This window comes from Andrographis paniculata, unplaced genomic scaffold (assembly GCF_009805555.1).
Source record: "Andrographis paniculata isolate CXL003 unplaced genomic scaffold, ASM980555v1 Contig80END, whole genome shotgun sequence".
Lineage (NCBI taxonomy): Eukaryota > Viridiplantae > Streptophyta > Magnoliopsida > Lamiales > Acanthaceae > Andrographis > Andrographis paniculata.
This window is the reverse complement of record NW_026137618.1, coordinates 4615808-4636072: the sequence shown is the minus strand read 5'-3', so window position 1 is coordinate 4636072 and position 20265 is coordinate 4615808. Positions and strand designations below refer to the sequence as shown.

General features: G+C 33.5%; 1 protein-coding gene across 1 annotated transcript; it reads right to left on the bottom strand.

Moving 5' to 3' along the window:
- Nucleotides 1-8295: 8295 nt before the first annotated feature.
- On the bottom strand, nt 8296-8922 carry LOC127240997 (nuclear transcription factor Y subunit B-8-like). The gene has a single exon (XM_051259873.1). The coding sequence runs from the start codon at nt 8920-8922 to the stop codon at nt 8296-8298; it is 627 nt and encodes a 208-aa protein (XP_051115830.1).
- Between the last annotated feature and the right edge of the window lie 11343 nt (nt 8923-20265).

Sequence of the window (20265 nt, the reverse complement as noted above, 5' to 3'; positions counted from 1 at the left end):
CATGCCATGCCCATACTGAAATAATGTAACAATAATGTCAAAATCGACAACTCATGCACATATACCCATATACATATGTCAAAGTGAGCAGCCGGAATAACCTCGGCTCCATAATAACAGCTCACTAGACTATCATCAATAAATAGCCGGAAAATCCTCGGCTCAAGGAAGGACCTGGTAAACCCATAATAATATAACGGTCACCCGGTCACTCCCATATACCCACCATACGACTCCCGCAATCAATACATGGATAGTCGAACGTTGTCGCCATTAACCACAAGACACCCCATAGTCTGTGATAGCGAAGATAGGGCCCTCCTGTCTAGCCCTACCCCGTGTAACGTAGTAGAATCCGTGCAACCTGGAATCACCCGAAGGAAACCCGGAAACTCTACTCCTCCTCGCACGCCCTAACGGGATCGCGTTTGGAGTTTGGCATCTGATCCTAAACTACCGGTAGACCTCACTAGTAGCTACTCCAATGAGTGGAACAACACCGAACCCGAATGATTAGACCAAATACGTCTCAACTGCAATGGGTCTAATCCCTGAATGACCGTGCGACTAAGTCACCCAGTTATCCGACTACTATCGTCCACTATCGCCAAAGTGTTACGGTACATCGGGGTCGAATATCCTAACCCCAGATGATGCCCTCGCCTAGCACTACCGCACACGGCGACCAAACGATAGATCCATAAAACATATCCGATAAATCGTGCAATGTGTGCAGCATGTCAATAAGTGAATTTAATGAAAAGGGCTGGTGAGACGGCCCACCTATCCTCCTTTTTATAAATTCACCAACACGATCAAATACGTATATCAAATATCGTAAAACGAAGTTTCACCCATGCATATACACACACATATATACATATATAGATGCACTGACCAAATGATTCCACATAATATCAATGAAACTCCTCTGTTGAGGCATCATCGCGGCCATAAACTGCCGAAAGAAATCCTGACTAGGTGCCTCTGTTGGTACATGCGCTGGCACAGGATACTGTGACTCATCAGACGAAGGATCAAACTCTGGGCCTTGAATAGCCCTACGTACACCACCACATCGAGAATTCGACATACTGCCCCCAATTTTTCCTGATTCAATATCAATTCAGCACACAGCTAAACCAAGCATAACAATAAAAGATAGATCACATTAACATGAATGCACCCGCAAAACCCAAACCTCACCAAACCAATTCAATATCATTATTATTTTCAAAACCCTTTTAATTCAAAGAGCCAAAATCTATCAAACCTAGGCTCTGATACCAACTTGTAACACCCCCAGTTGGCTCATACTGGAAATGCTACCGCCACACTGCATCATGAGGTCGTCACCTCCTACTTCGGGCCCCACAACACAGTGTTAAGGCTAAAATTAATTATATAAGCATTTTATTATTCCCAAAAAAACAAGTTTATAAATATTTACAAAAACATACTCCTAAAACGGGAGGTTTTTCTAGTTAGAATTTACATATAATACATCAGATGCAGTTCACTCATTCAGCCCGTCTTTCTATCTCCCGAGACGTCCCCTGTCCCGGAGGTGCCATGCGTACCTGAATCAAATATTTTTCTTAAAAGCAGTCTAGAATTAAATCCATTTTAAGAACTAACATAAAATATGCCATGTCATGCTCGAAAATAGAGTTTAATTTCCGTCATTTGCAAAATAAATGCCATGCCATGCCCATACTGAAATAATGTAACAATAATGTCAAAATCGACAACTCATGCACATATACCCATATACATATGTCAAAGTGAGCAGCCGGAATAACCTCGGCTCCATAATAACAGCTCACTAGACTATCATCAATAAATAGCCGGAAAATCCTCGGCTCAAGGAAGGACCTGGTAAACCCATAATAATATAACGGTCACCCGGTCACTCCCATATACCCACCATACGACTCCCGCAATCAATACATGGATAGTCGAACGTTGTCGCCATTAACCACAAGACACCCCATAGTCTGTGATAGCGAAGATAGGGCCCTCCTGTCTAGCCCTACCCCGTGTAACGTAGTAGAATCCGTGCAACCTGGAATCACCCGAAGGAAACCCGGAAACTCTACTCCTCCTCGCACGCCCTAACGGGATCGCGTTTGGAGTTTGGCATCTGATCCTAAACTACCGGTAGACCTCACTAGTAGCTACTCCAATGAGTGGAACAACACCGAACCCGAATGATTAGACCAAATACGTCTCAACTGCAATGGGTCTAATCCCTGAATGACCGTGCGACTAAGTCACCCAGTTATCCGACTACTATCGTCCACTATCGCCAAAGTGTTACGGTACATCGGGGTCGAATATCCTAACCCCAGATGATGCCCTCGCCTAGCACTACCGCACACGGCGACCAAACGATAGATCCATAAAACATATCCGATAAATCGTGCAATGTGTGCAGCATGTCAATAAGTGAATTTAATGAAAAGGGCTGGTGAGACGGCCCACCTATCCTCCTTTTTATAAATTCACCAACACGATCAAATACGTATATCAAATATCGTAAAACGAAGTTTCACCCATGCATATACACACACATATATACATATATAGATGCACTGACCAAATGATTCCACATAATATCATATCAATATCAGAATCAGAATCACATGCAACATAAATACCTAATTTCTTAAAATTAGATTTAATTCCCTACTGCTTACCTCCTACCGATACTTTCTGGATTTTATAACTTCACCCAAATCTCCTCCAACGTACACCTGTCCCATTATTTACTCAAATCAGATGAGCTTTATGCTTATTCTCAGGAGCTACCTGCTTATTCAAAAGCTAATTTCTATAATTAACTCGTCGGGCTCCAAACTTTTATATTTAGTAGAATATGATATTCTAGCTATAAAATCCTTCTACCTCATAATATTTATATTGCCCGATTATTAAATAAAAATACGCAAAGGTATGAACAAGCAGGCAGGTGCGATATACTGCCGTTTTTTATTCGACTTGGATTGGTACGAAATTCTCAAAATATAATGTCGGCGCTACGAATAGGCTATTAGCTAAAGAAATTCATCGATTAAATAGCTAAATAGCCAATTTTGAATTTTTGAAGAATTTCTAATTTAATACTCCAATATCAAAATTCGTATTAAAATTTATAATCGGACTCTACGAATAGCAAGGAATACCATACCCAAGTCGGAATTGGAATCGGACGGCTAAATCTTTTTCTTTCTTTTTTTCTTTTTCTCTTTCACGTTTCTTCCTCTGCCTTCCTTCGCTTCGCAGGTAAGTTTGCTTGTTTTATATATATAATTATATTATTATTATATATATATATTATATACATTATATTATATTATATTATATTATTATTATTAGCGTTATTATTATTATTATTATTATAAATATTATCTTCATCATCATTACCTTTATTATTATTATATTATTATATATTTTATATTTTATATTTATATTTAATTTTATCGATATTTATCCATTTAACAGTCTATTTAATTATAACTAATATACAAAATTGGAATATAATTTATCCCAAAATATTAGTTTCTTGATTCCATTACTATTGTCAAATATTTATTTGCTATAATAATATTATTTTATACATTCCGAAATCGGGGCATTACAATTTAACTGAGACGAATGAAATATTTTATAAATCGCCAGGAGCAGTAGAGGACCTCTAAGGGGCAAGGGTGGGCTGGATATAGGAGTGGCAATTTGGGCCGGCCCGACCCGATTTCAAACTGTATTGGGCTAGTATGGCCCGATTTCAAGTCAGGCCGGGCCCGCTTTCTTTAAAAAAAATAATTTTGTTTATTTTTTAAGTTTGAATAACTCAACCAAATATATACAAGCCAAGAATTTTACCAACAAGTCATGTTTTAATTTCTGTCTTTGTTTCAAAAATCAATATATATATATAGATTTCTTAAAATTTAAATATTAATTTTAATACCGCGCTGGGCTAGACATGGTCCAACCTTCGTGAGCCCAGGCACGGCCCGGTTCATTAGCGTGCCGGGCTAGACATGACTTGAAAATTTTTGAGCCTATTTTTTGAGGCCTAAGCACGGTTTTTTGTGTCGTGCTCGGACCGTGCTTTTGAGCTGTGATTATTTTTGTCACCCCTAAAATATAGTTAGGGTGTGTAGTATTGTAAGAGATAGGGAGAAAAGTACAATATTTATAGACCTCCAAAGCTACCTCGATAAATATAAAGAAACAAAAGAATTGGAACCGAAATGTCTAAAAATATAACACGACTCTAACTAAACTTTTTAGAAAATAGTAAACTTGTTTTAAAAACTTTGTCAAATAGACCAAGTAAACTAACCGCAGGATTAGTTCCAACAGTATCCTCTATAATCCTGATGTAGCTTCAAACAATCTTCGTCTCTTTTCCGAAAAATAAAAAGGTATGCTCTTCATTATCCATCTGAAGCAAGTTGATCTCTTGCTCCAAAAGAGTTAGGTTGGTTTCTGCCTCATGCAGTTTACTCTTGCATTCGGATGCATAATGTCCCATTTTTCACATTTGAAACAGTTTATATGGTTTTTGTTTCGGCCACTTCCATCGTCTCCATATTTTACACCTTCCTTATTGTTATCTCTATCATGGTCGCAAGTTTTTCGATCATCAAAGGAACTCCTTCATTTTCTTTTTCACTCCTTCCATTGCGCTTCAATGAGGAGTAACTAACTATCTCCAAGACCAATGGGTTTCCACATTTGTGTACGTTCCTCAAATATCTTTAAGCGCCTAGTCGCTTCCTAGAACGGCATACTCCCAAGGTTACATAATTGCTCCATTCCTGCAATAACGAGTTAATACTCACTAGGTAAAGTATCAAATAACTTCTTTACCCGTGTCGCATCATTCAGCGTCACCTCGAGGTTGGAATATTTTGCGGCCATCCCACTTAGCTTTCTAGCTTATTCTTCCAGGATTTCTCCCCCCATATACATTCCCTTGAACTCACTTCTCAGTGTCTGTGGATGTGCCATTTTGACACGATCCGCTCCAACGAACCTCGTTTTCAAGCTGTCGCAAACCTTCCTTACAATCTTCTTTGTTGCAACTTGAAGTAGTAGGTCATACGAGAGCATTTTGAAATGGAGTGCGCTGCCCTCATTGTCTTGATCCTTTTCACATCTATCGCTCTCCCTTTTGCTTGTGCAATAGGGTCTCAAACTCCTTGGGCTTCCATGATCGCCTCGACCTTGATCGACCAACTCAAATAATTTTTCGATGTTAACTAGAATAGACAAACGACACCCTGATGTTATCTCTCACCCACGCATCTTATGGAACAATCGACATTGTATTGAACTTAGGGTTTTTGGACATGGACCGATTACACCAACCTACACCAGACTCTAATACCAATTGTTAGATTTGACCTCCCACATCAATGATAAACGATAAGCAAGCAACAAGAACAAGCCATGAAGATCCCACCTTATCCAATCGAAAAAAATGTATATATATATATATAAAAAAATATATATAGATAAATCTAGAGGTAGAAAGAAAATTGTGAAATAAATGTGATGGTGTAGTGTCATGTGGTTGAATTTGGTTATATCTATAGTTAGGGTGAGTTTAGTATTGTGAGATATAGGGTAAAAGGGAGAAGAGAAAAAGGACAATGTGGTGATTGTTATTAAGACTAGACGAAAGGAGACCAAACAAATAAATAAGTTTTGTTTGTATTAGTAAACTTGTTGAATTACGATGAATAGTTGAGAGCACATTATTTATAGACTTTCAAAGTTATTTGGATAAACATAAAGAAACGAAAGAACCGGAACTGAAATATCTAAAAATATAAGTAGACTTTAGAAGAAAATACACTTAACAAACTTGGTCAAATATAGATCAAGTAAATTGACAGCATGATTATTTCCAACACTATCATGGTACCTTAAAAGACATTGGCCCCTAAAAAATAAATAAAATATGTACGTGATGATCATAGCGAGTGAGATTTTGAAAGCTATCCAAGTTTGAAGGGGTTGATTTCCGGAATTGTCAAAAAAATGCATTTTATTCTTACTACTATGAAGGTTGGGTATGTTCTTAACACCCCATGCCCTAAGATAATTGAAGACGAGAGTTGGAGGCAACCAATGAAAAATTAAGTAGGAAAGTTGAGTTAAACTCTAGATATTATTGCATATGTTGTTGGAATATTAAGTTGATTCACTAGTAAATCAAATGTTCATTATTAGCAAACACATAAGAAAGTATTCAAGTAATTATAGGAGCAAAAATAAGAGAGTTACCTATACGAGCATGAAATTTTTCAGCTTCAAGAGAGGTTAAATTTGCTTTCAATGTACCCACAACAATGATTCTCGAATATTTGAAAGTGTGGGGTGTTAAGCTAGAATTAAATCTTTAAGATATATTTTTTTATGCATGGATTTATTGTGTATAGTTGTTTTACTTTGATAAACTGAAGATTACGCTAAAATATTGAAGAAACGCTAGTAATTTTATGGCAATTGGATTTCTTTAAAACTAAGGGACACTAAAACTACTAAGTGAACACAAGGATGAGGATGTGTGAAGTGTGCGCTCGATAAATCTAGCATCATCTTTGTTTCTTACTGTTGGGGTGCAAACTCAAGTCTCACATCGGAAGTTGTAAAGAAAATTTCATATCTTATAAGTCCCAAGTAAACTCCGCTAGTATGAGGCCTTTTGGAGAATATCCAAAAACAAATCCGTGCGGGCTCAGCCCAAAGCGGACAATATCATACTAGTGTTGAGTTGGCCCAGTCCCAACAGTGGTATCAGAGTCCGGTTAGATGGTGAAGTGGACTGGGTGGCATCGAGCATTGGTTGTGGTGGTGGACTCGTCCTCGTGACCTACGGATGAGCCTTGTGTCGAAAGTCTCCTGGCGGTGTTGGGTCGGTCCTGATTGAGATGGACAGTGGGTCCCTTTGTGATAGGCGGTACAAGGTGGGCAGGGAAGGCCATTGGTTGGTCCTTGGTTTGAGGGGAGGATTGTTGGGGTGCAAACCCAAGTCCCACATCGGAAATTGTGAAGAAAATTCCACACCTTATAAGTCCCAAGTAAACTCTACTAGTATGAGGCCTTTTGGAAAATATCCAAAAACAAATTCGTGCGGGCTCAGCACAAAGAGGACAATATCATACTAGTGTTGAGTTGGCCCAGTCCCAACACTTACATTGTATATAATGAAACAAATGATGGATACAATGATAAAGGCTCACCACTTGTAGAAATGTATTACATGATGAAATGTAGATTCATGTACCTACATCCAAAAGGGGGTATTGATTCTAGAAAAGGTATTTCTGAATGAGTGTGTCTATTAAACTTTAGATTCAAAACTTGAACTTAAAAGTGTAAAGATACAAATCTACATTCAAAATTAAAGTTTGAGTTTGAAATTCAAATTTGAAATTGAAATTCCAATCATGCGTTGCAACATTTTTTTTTTTATGACGTGGAAACTCGCAGTCGCTACCCGAAAGTGCGCACTGGGTAAACTCCCGGCCGAACCTAATACCCTGCAAACTAGGCCCGACAAAACAAGTCACACTAGGCGAACCATATGTGTGCGTTGCAACATTTCGATTGAAACGAAAGGGCACTTACTGTATCTATATATATATATATATGGTAGTTCTTGGTTTCCTATAAAATATTTAAACATACAATTCCAGTTGATTTCTTACATCCATGTATATTTCATTTTTCCTAACTTCGATATAACTCATTTTTCTTACTAAAAATTGTGTTTTTCCATGTCCTATCTTGGACATATTTTTATACTCATGGAAACACATAAGGTAGAAGTGTCATATTTGGACAACATGCTCAATATAATTAGAATAACTATCTAAAATTCTATCATTGTCCCCTACAAGACATACTATTCCTAGCATACTCCACACCACCTAACACTTATTGTAACTCGATAAGCATGAATCCCTCCAACCTTTAAATAAATTATAATTACCTAAAATAATTTGATAACACTAAAATTATCACTAAGATTTCCTCAAATATGCAAGCAACATGAATCAAACTCAAAGAAATAAGAATAAAAATAAATTATAGGAAAATGGAGATAATGAAAGAACACTTATTATAAAAGTCGATAAAGCAAATGTTCATGAAGATAATTCAAATAAAAAACCTAAGTTTCTCATGCAATAAAACACAAATTTAAATCAAAGTTCGAGTTCAAGGGCAAGCCATCGAAACTTGTTTAATTCTTGTCACAAAAATGTGACTTCTTCAATAGTATTCATCATATTCAGTTGTCCATGGCCCTTGAAGTAGCTCAAGGAAACTCCTAGGCAAGCCATCCGAATTAAATAGCTTAGGCGGCGGTGGTGGTGATGGCCGCGGCGGCGGCACAATTCCCAATCGAGCAAAATTCCACGGTTGTGTTAGGGTGGCTTCTGGTGGCGGCGACGGAGGGGGTAGTGGTGGAGCTTGATGAACAATGTGTTGTTCATGATCATTGTTTGCTTCATGCCCGAGATTTTGCGCATTGCTAGCGGAATTGGTCCCTGAGTTTTCAAAAGCGCGGTACTTACCCATGTAGGTTGTGAGGGGTTCGACATATTTGTCAAACCCCAATGATTCCATGGCCACAAGTATGTCCTGAGAAGTCACCGTTTTACGGTACTCTTGGTTGCATTTTCTATTAGCTTCGGATGTCACAAAACTAACAAACTCTGTAACACACTCTTGGAAAACCTCTTTAGCATCGTCCGTGATCTTAGCATGTTCAGGGAGGGCACGACGCATAATGCGCGAAACATTGGCGATGGGCATGATTTGGTCGGGGTCACGCCTTGGCGGAACCTGGTTGATGTCGATCCTCGCTACACTGTTTGTTGGCGGGGATCGTGGCATCTCCCGATTCAAGTAAATCCCGCGCCCCCCTAGAACTATGCCTACACGAAATAAAATCGACATGAAAGTAAAAAAAAATTGAATTTACTTCAAATGGAATACAAATATTAAACATTTTGCATTCACTCAACAAAAATTTTTGAACACGCTTCTTGATTAATATTATCAAATGATATAGTATGTACACATACTCACATAATATATAATATATATTCTATCTATATACGGAAAAATCAACCATTCAACACAAATATTATTCTTTATATTATCAATACATTTTTCTATGTTTAATATAAAAAATACCTATCTAAAAACACAAAGTGAATACACTTATTTCAAAGTAAACAAACTTAGATCCTAAAAATTCAATGGTTTTTAACTCATAAATCTTAGATCTAAATTTAGCTATCGTAGAAGGGATTTTTAAAAAGAAAGTAAAAAATAAGATTTATATAGAGTTTGTTCACATATGTTTTTTAATCTGCTATTTTTTTCTTCTTTTAAAAACATCGCCTTCAAACACTTCCCTCAAACATACACATTATTTATGAACTACAATCACATCAATAGATAATCGATTCTAACAATCACAACTTCATTAAAGACATAATTGAAAAAACTACGAAGAGTTATTTAGATGAAAGGATTTAACTAAACAAATCTTATTTATATATAGATATGTATTTAGGCTAAAGTTACTTCGATTAGCCTAACTAATCTAGCATTTCAATCTTCATTTTTAATTTACATCCGTAGCGAAAATTAAAGAATGTAAAAATAAATAATTTATTTACCAGATCTAGATGATGGTTTTGCGTATTTTCTCTTTAGATTCAAGAATCCTCTAGCCTCCATCTTCCAAGAGCACGCTTAAAATCTCTGAGACGTCTTTCCTTGCAAAAAAAAAAAAAAAAGAGCAGATTAAGATCGATACCGCTATATTTTCATGCGATGTGTAGCGAAACTTCACTTCGACGAAATCAAATTTATAGGCAAATAAGGCCGTAGACGCGGCCCAAAAAGGAAAAGCAAAAAAGGCGGCATTTCATGGCAAATTGTAATAAATTTTGAATTTTATAAATATCTAAGACAAATAGTCGTCTGTGCCCGGAATATTTACTTTTTGAAACTTTATAAAAAATAAAATATATATTTATTTATTAAAAAAATCAAGGAATTATTTTAAAACTAATAAGATTTTATATAAATAATTAATAAATTAGTATAATAATTATTTTTTAATATTTTCTCTTAATAATTAATATGCGTTAATGTAAGTATTATAAAGTGATAATAAGAATTTTAGCATTTTTTAAGTAAATCAAAATTTCAAATACTCATAATTAAAGGTTTTTGCAATTTTTTTCAAAACTAATATGAGATCTTGTTACAAATAATTAAAATATTTTTATTTAATTGCAAGATTAAAATAATCATATTTTTTATTATTATTATTAAATCTGTAAAAGGTATGTATTACTTATTACTTTTATTTAAATATATAAATATGAAACTTTTACATATCATATACAAGTTAATTTCATATTTTAAAATGTACAAAATCTTTATCCAGTAGAAATTTAATATATAAATAAGAATTTCATATTTTTTTTATCAAAAATATTTAGTCTATAATTATTAATATTTGGATACTTATTATTATTATTATTATTATTATTATTTTAATTTATTTTTTTATTTACTACCTACCCATTTCTTTATTTTAAATTTATTGCTTTTATTAATTATTCACCAAATTATTTATAGAGCTGATATTAAAAATAGAATCCAAATGTATTTATTACCAATTAAACATTAGGATAGAGGAGACTTAATTAGGACAACTAAAATAGGTATCAATTTTAAAAAATTTAAAATAATAAATGGAAAATGGAAAAAAAATAATTAATATGGCTTACATATTATTGTCTTTTTTCCGAATTTCGATTTTGATTTGAATTTTAAATCATCAAAATTTTGAATTTGAATAGTAGTTTATAGGGAAAATTGCAAAAAATATTTTGTACACCTCATTGTTACTTTTGTCTTTTATTTATCTCGTTGACAAGATATATCATATACCTTGTCAATATTGATGTTTTAATAAGTGGTGTATATCAATATTTTATGAAATTATATTGTTAATTGTATAAAATATTGGGTAAATTATATAACATCCCCATGTATTTTAGTAAATATTCACAAAAAATTTTGTGTTTTATTTATTGCGTGAAATCCCCCTTTTGTTAATGTAAAAATTTGCACGAAACACTCTTCTTGTCCAAAACTGATATTTAGTTCTAAATAAATACCTAAATTACGCAAGTTTTATACAAATAAAAAGAGCTTTTACATTAAATAAATAAATAAATAATTTATTAATCCTTCATTTTATAATTTTTGGAGACAAATTGTTGTATGATTTTTATAAAAATTATAAAAATAAATGATTGATCAATTATTTATTTATTTATTTTATTCAAAAAAAATTATTTAAGATATTTACGTTTTTTATTTGTATAAAATTTATGTAATTTAGGTCTTTATTTCAAATCAAATATCAATTTTGAACAAGGAGAGTGTTTAATGCAAACTTTCAATTAACACAAAGGGTTTCACGCAATAAATAAAACATATGGTATTTTGTGCATTTTTAGTAAAACATAAGGATGTGTTATATAATTTACCCTAAAATATTTATGGATTTGATCGAGTGTTAATTATATATATAATAGTTTTAGCAATTTCACCTATTGTTTAATTACATGAATTTTGAAATTTTAAATGTAATTAGATAATATGACTCATGTGTTATAATTTTTTTATAATTTTTAGGTAAAATAATTGTAATTGATTGTGATATTTTATATAAAAATACATGTTGACGTAACGCATATATAAAATCTAAAATTAAAAAATATATATATATATTAAGAAAACAAATTTTACTAGTGCTGAGTTTTTAAATTAAATATCAAATCTATAATCTGGATTTGTATTGTTGTTTTATAATTTTGTGCATATCTATATATATATAATGTTAATCTTGTTTCCAATATTGACCATCATATATACCTAATGTTACGAAAGATTATAATTATTTAATTTATCAAATTAATATATAATTAAATTTTCGTCCCGGAAGAGATGGCCTCGTGATGTAAGGATTGGACGTGTGACTATGGAATCATGTGTGCCACACATGGTTCGCCTAGTGTGACTTGTCTGTCGGGCCTAGCGGCGGCTGCGGGTTACCACATCATATAAAAAAATATTTTTGAAAAATATTTTAATGAATTAATTAAAATATTAAGGTAAAAAATTGGGTCAATTTGGTGGATTAAATCCAACCATTATGATTAGCTTTTTAGTGATACATGTTTAGTTAGATTTTTTAATATATATTGTATAGGTTTCTTTTAAAATAACAATAATAAGTATGATATTAAATATTTATTTTTATTGAGAATATTAAATTAAAAAGTATTTTTATTTAAAATATCATACTGAATAATTATTTATATTATATCATATATTTTATTACTTTTTATTTAATTTTTTTTATATTATGAAATCAAGTCAAAATTTCAAGATACTTTCAAAACATACATATTGGTATATGTTTTTTTTTTTAATTAAATTATTACTCCTTCATCTCACTTACCGTGTTCATTTTTTCATTTTCGTATGTCCCACTTATTCTGTCACTTTTTTTTCTAGAAAATAATTATACATTTTAATCTCATTTTAAATTTTTAATTTATAATTTTTTTAATTTTAATTAAACTAATTAGTTATCTTAATCTTAATCTAAAATTATTTTTATTATAAGATAATTATTTTCACTAATGCATTCTTAATTATTTGCTAATTATACCCTCTAAATTCTTGTATATATAGTAAATGGGACACCGTAGCCGGGACGGAGGAAGTATTATTTATATACTTCTTCCGTCCACTCACAAAGTATAAATATTTATATTTTTATTGTTCAATTACAAAGTAACTATTTCAAAAATATTTCACATTTTTCTACAAATATTCTATTTTATTATCATATAATTATACGTTTACTCCAAAAAAAAAAATAGTAAAATTATCATTACACTATTTTTAACTATCGACTACAATTAAAATATTATTATTTTTTTAAATTTAGTTCAAAAGTAAATATATACATTCAAATTAGACAAATGTAGTATATAATTTGTATAATGCATATAGACCGACCTATAATTTTATTATTTTACATTAAATAACAAATCTTTTACTTGAATCTAACTTGACATCAAAGTCACACTAGAAAAATATTGAACCCAATGTATCATGTCCATTCATTAATTTCCTGATGCATCTCATCACACTGGTACGACCAATGTATTCTTGACTTTAAGACAATATTGATCATTGAATTTCATCTTTAGAGATGGCACATGTGAGCCACACTCTCAATCAAACCTTTCATTGTTATTGCACTACAAAAAAATAATATATTAGTAATGGAATTTCGTTTCTGAAGTGTGTGATTAATGCAATTCCCTCTCTAATTCCGTCTCTAATGCCTTTAGTAACGGAAAAAGGGAATTTAGAGACAAAAAAAACTTTGTTACAAAAATGATATTTTTTTGTAGTGTTGTTACTATTCACGCATAAAATGTTAGATCGCCAGATTATTTTTGCGGAAACAATCTGAGAATATTTTTAATCTATTTGTCAATTTTGTTTCAGTTTGATCAAATTTACTTATATGACCTTTGATTGCCTCTTCAAGTATTCAACATATGTTTGAATGCTTCTCAATAAATTATGGATGCAATACGTTAAGGTCACATTATTCAGCATTATCCTATCCATCCATCTCGGCCTACATAAATTATCTCCCCAAAATGTTCAAAACCCTTTTATATTGCTTCTCAAAATGCACAAAAGACTTATCACTATGACTCCTCTTACACGGCTAGTGCTCTAATCCAATAACACTTAGACATCGAGTCTCTCCTGAAATAGGTTATAACTTCTAATTCTTCTTATGCTATGTCGGTCATTTCGGGTAACCCTAATTGATATTTTTATTTATGTTGTTGCAATTATATGATATTTTCTCTTGGTCTTTTATCTATTGCATCTCTTGTGTCTTTATTGACTCATATACACTTGACAAATAGCACTTACATGTATATCACATTTTTAGAATATATATTATCATCAATTATTTCTTTTAACACTTATTATGTATGCCAATTGACCATAAACATTATATCAATTGGTCAATTATTTGAATAGGGTTTTACTATTACTTTATAGTCTTCTAGTATGTAGGTTCAAAATCTACATATAGGTTCAGACATTTAAAATAGGTCGCAAGATGGGTCACTTATTTAAGGTTCAATATCTTCGTACTTTTCTTTTTTTTTTGTCTCTTTATTGCTACTATCTTTAGTATTCAGCGGATCTTAGATTTGGTGATATATAAAATTTAGTATCCAGTTAGTAATAGTTTATTTGGGTTAAGACTTATTTTCAGTCATTTAATTATTACATAATCACTTAAAAAATATATTGTCTTATCTTTTTTAAGAAGAAAATAGATCGCAAGTAAACCATTTTCTCCAATTCACTATGATGTTTAAGGTTTTTCACATGTCCCTCTTATACATAGTATCATTATTTTTATCATATTCATAGATGATTGTTCACAATTTATATGGATGTTATTTGAGACATCATTTAGAATTATTATACATGTACATTTATGTTCAAATGGTTCACACTCGATTTAATTGTTTCATATGACCCTGCATACCAACAATACTCTTTAGTATAATGATTCTACATTGCTACATTTTCTCTCTGATTAAAGTGGAAGGGTCTAGTATTTTTAAAATAATAGTCGGAATATTGTCATAATTTAGATATGCATCTCTATCATTATTGTTTGAACTATCAATCATCTTCTGTCTTCTGTCCTTCATGATGTTAGCTCCTTTGAACATGTATTCAATGAGATAGTTAATTAAAGTCTAGTTTATTTATTTTTCTTCAATTATGTCAGTATTATCCTCATTCCTCCACATGAGAATTTTAAATTGAAACATCATTCTTACATGTGTGTGTGTATTTTTTTATTTTTTTTTCAGTTATAGGGTAGAATATAAAATTTGCCAATTTTTTGGATCCGATCTCTAAACGATTATGTGTTCCTCGTCATATTACCTTTTGATATAATACCATATTTTTTCCTCTGTTTAGATTTCATCTTGTGTTTGTTCCACGTTCACTTTTTTTTTTTTTCCTATTATCTAATCTTTCTTTTTTTTCCCCCTTTTTTCCTTATATTGATTTGACTTACTCTAAGATACTATCTTCGCCACCAAATATGCTCTATAATTCCAAATATTGTTCTAATTTGAGGTATTTTTTTTTATTCTTTTTCACTTTTTTCCTCAAATAGTAAAATTGTTTTGGTGCATGAATTTGTGTAATCCTTTGTGACCTTCATCACTCAATGATCATATTGTGTGCCTATCTTCATGACAATCATTGTTACTATGGCATAGTATCCTTTCATAAGCCTAGGTTATTTTGTAAAGTGAATGTTGAAGTACTGTGACAACAAAACATGTCTGAAGAGTTGTAGGTTTTAGAAAAAATTCAGATATAAAACCTAATTTATTTGTGTCATGGTAAGATATCTATTGGTTGTAAATAGGTTGATCAAAACACTCTATTGAGTATTGAGCGTTACAAAGATCACTTGGTTGCAAATAATATTCATTATTTGCAACCAAGTGATCATATTATTTGCAACCAAGTGATTTTTGTAACGCTCAATAGACTCAGTAGAGTGTTAACGCTCAATAGGATTGATTGTAAGAAAACATTTGTTCTTGACACAAAACTATGTCTCTATTGCTTAATCGTCATTGTGGTTGTTTGGTTGTGGCCCATTTTATAGCTGGTTGTCAAAAATTGTTTTCTACAAAGTGATCTATCGAGAGATGTTTAAATAACATTGCACTCTATGATTTGCACATTCTAGTTTTCTAAGTTATATCGTACCTTATATGTTCTAAAACAAACACCCCATGCTTGGTTTTTCAAATTCAGTTATGTATTTTTTTACTTACGTTTCATTTTTAGTATGCATGACTCAACTCTATTTATTTGAGAGAGTGCTTTTATAATCATTGTTTTACTCATATGAATAGAGTGCTTTTATGATCATTGTTTTACTCATTCATATAGATGAAATGATCTTCATTAATGATTATTAGTCCCATGCTTTGTTTTTCAAATTCAATTATGTACTTTTTTACATACATTTCATTTTTTGTCTGCATGACTCAACTCTATTTATTTGACATAGTGCTTTTAGGATCATTTTTTTACTCATTTATATAGATGATATGATCTTCTGTAGTGATTATTAGTCTCATGAAGTATGAGTTCTATTTCATTTTCATTTCGTAGCGCTTTTTAGTTCAGTATTTTTTCTTTACATGCCAACCTCCACCGACATTTTGGTATTAAGGGTCGTGGAAAATTATTGTACTTCCTTGATCTTGAGATTTTTTACACTTTTAGTAGATATATATATCAGGCCAAGTGCGTTTCTAATATCCTATCTTGTGTTGGCCTGATTGAGTACAAGATAGCTCCCACATCTATTTAATGTTAATTGTCATCATATACTCTTAGATGTCATTCTTTATACAATAACTTATCAAAAGTTTAATTTATTTAAGTGACACATATTTTAATATTTCTTATGTCGTTCATCTTATCTTATTGATCAATTCAGGACTACACCCTGCACTATTCACTATTTTACTATTCTTCGTATTAGCCATTATGTTAAGGGTATGTTCTTGCATAACTCGTATTTCTGAACTAACTCGTCCTTTATGTATACTATGTTAAGTGTACTCATTTGGTAATTTTTTTCTTTTTTTATTTTAATTTGTGATATTTTAAAGTGAATTAATAATTATACATATATTTTTAAAAAAAATTTAAAGATTGCATCAGAAAAAAAAATCAAATAAATTAAAAGAGAATGATTTTGGTATTTTTTGCTTTAATTTTCCTAAAAAAAAAACTATTGTCTAATATTATTATTTTCAATTATAAAATATACTACCATAGAATACAAATTACTACACTCTGGTCAATAATTTTATTTAAGAACAAAAAAAATTAAAATACATGTTTAAAAAATATCACACCAAATAAGTTTTGAATCGTTTTAAATTCCACTATTCATCAAATTTTTTCTTCACAAAAACATCAATCAAACACTTATTTTTCATTTTTTATATTATACTAAAAATTAATTTTACATTTAAAACATCACATCAACATCTATTTATATCACATCATACAACTATTTTAATTCAAAATTTTTATAATTTAAATCTCAACTCAAAATCCAAACACCAAACAACCGTTAAGACTTTTCTATATTAATCTTTTACGACAAATAAAAGGCCTTATTTAATAGGCCTGCATGTCCAGATGTTGGGCTGATCCAATGGGTTTGAACTACATGTGTTTAATTAATCTTGGCCCAGGTTTGGTAGAAATTATTATAATTAAGTACTTAATTATTCTTGGCAATTAAGTACTTATATTCTACAGTGACGGTAACGAGGACAAAATATCCGGGACGGAGGGAATAATTTTTTTTTTTTGAAAATATAATTGTTGATGTAATTTTTCAACAAAAATAAAGTAAAATTCAAAGATATAGAAAATATCCTTAAACTTGATTAATTAGTGCCTGAGATTAGGAATCTCTAACCACTGTATGGTACAGAAAATAAACTGGAAAATAAAAGACTGAAATTTAAAGTGGTGATCCCCAAATCTGACTTTGCTTTGTTGAAGTTGATTGAAGATGCCTTGCCAAATGATGATCCAAATCCTTAAATATTCTCTGAAGAAAACTGTACTGAAAACCGTCGCCCGAACGGTTACAACGTCTCCTTCCCAACTGTCTTCCAATCCTTCTCCTGCTGACACGTGTCCTCAGCAGACCCAAAATTATCCCTATATTTCACTCTTTGAGCCGACCACAGACCTTCCGCCCTTTTGGCCCGACTGCCAATCTACAACCGCATTGGTCCGACTGCCAATCCTCCCGACTTGCAAACCATCTGACTTATTTGGATTAGCTACAGTCATCCCGACTAACAAACCATCCGACTTGTTGGTCCCGCCACAGAGTTCCCGACCTGAGGGCCTCCCGACCTGCGGACTTCCCGTCCTGATGACTTTCCGTCTTGAGGACCTACCGACCTGAAGACCTTCCGACCTGAAGTCTTTCCGTCCTGAGGACTTTCCGTCTTGAGGACCTCCCGACCTGAAGACCTTCCGACCTGAGGTCTTTCCGTCCTGGGGACTTTCCGTCTTGAGGGCCTCCCGACCTGAAAACCTTCCGACCTGAGGTCTTTCCGTCTTGAGGATCTACCGACCTGAAGACCTTCCATCCTGAGGGTTTTCCGTCTTGAGGACCTACCGACCTGAAGACCTTCCGACCTGAGGTCTTTCCGTCCTGAGGACTTTCCTTAGAAATAAACCTATTTTCCTTGAGCCAGTTCAACCAACTCTAATGTCAGGCCCATTTTTCTTTTACCTTGGGCTTTTTAACCTAATTCTAAATTTCATACATAACAACTTGCCCGCCGCTGAGGGACTTTCAAACGCCATTTATCAATCGATGTTTGGAAGTTCATAAACCACCATCCTCTGAAAAATTTCCTTAGCAACTGCACCAGTTACTGCAACACTCCTGATTAACTTCCTTCTCTGCAATACGATCCTTTGTGAATCACAATTCAACCACTCTAACCATGGCGAATCGATACATTCCTGCCCTTCCCTTCGACGGAACCCTCCCAGAGGGCCCGTTTTCAGCCTCGAAAGTACTAACTCCGACGATCCGCCCATACTGCACGACTCCTGAAGACTCAAACCGGATGAGGGAAGTTCTGGAATCCCGAAATCCCTTGGCTATCAACAACCCTAACTACCAAGCAGTTCGCATTCGAGACAGCATCAAAACCCATCTCACAGACCCAAAAGATCCTTACCGCTCTTGGTATCGACGGGTAGCGGAACACTTCCAGACCCAATGGCGATCTCAAAAAATCGACCAAGCAATACTATTGTCCACCATGCCGATCAATCTGCACGAGAAGGTGCTCCTAGCCATGTCTGCCTTCTGGAATGCGGAAAATGGGACTTTTCTTCTACCGTCGGGCCCCTTTGGTCCGACTCTCATGGATGTGGCGATGATCGCGCATCTCCCAGTCGTGGGTGAAGACCCTGTGATGGGAGCCCTAGATGGGCAGGAGCCACCAGAAGACCATCCAGGGTGGTCTTTACAAGGCGTGAAGGAATGGGGCTGGACAAAGTTCGCAACCGACCAGCAAGGGGCTCCAGGGACCCCCGTGACCGACCGGGAGCATACTGCCTTTATTCTTTTTTGGCTTTGTAGGTACGTCATTATTTCCCCTTCTATAACAACATTTGACTTAGTAATATATTGTTCCTTCTTCTCCCAAAACAAGGATCACCTTTCAACTTCCAACTTTGTAGGAACCGAAACAAACTCCTTCCTTAAAAGAACACTGTTTCTCACATTCTAAGAAACACATTCCAAGGCATATTTTGAAAACCAAAACACTTGAAGTGTTAACAAACATGGCGAATGACCGACCTCATGTTCCATCAAGCAACTGGGAAGGTGTTCTTCAACCCTTCTTTGTAGGTAATCACCCTATTGAAGGCCATGCAGAAGACTTGTTACATATACTCAAGCAACTAGACTTCAAATTCCGATTCTCCCAACGAGGTAGAAGAACCATTCATCGCGTCATCCGCCTAATGGAAAAAATCATTGAGGGGTATGAACCTCTTCGTGACATCCTTGGTCGCATTCCTGACCTCCATCATCACATGGAAATGATTGAAAATCACGCAGCAACCATACTTCCAGAACTTGGTTGGGATAATATATTTTCCAATCAACGAAAAGTCTTTTCAAGATTGCGTACCATTGTTGACCGTGAATATCAAGCCATAACAGACATGCAAGCACGTACCAATCAAGATTTAGACGAAATGCAAAGCCAATGGGAGAGGTACCGACCAGATTTGGAAGATCTTATTGAAGAAGAACCAGAACTAATATCCACTCACTGGGATGAAAATTCTGATTCAGAGGCAGAAAATTTCTCACAAATACATGATGACTAACAAAAATGAACCTTTAAATAGGTTCGAACCCCACAAATGGGTCCTGAATAATATTTTGCTTCAGGCAGTTTTGTTATCTGAAAA

Coding starts and splice junctions, on each gene's coding strand:
- LOC127240997 (XM_051259873.1), bottom strand. CDS start 8,922: ATGCCACGATCCCCGCCAACAAACAGTGTAGCGAGGATCGACATCAAC.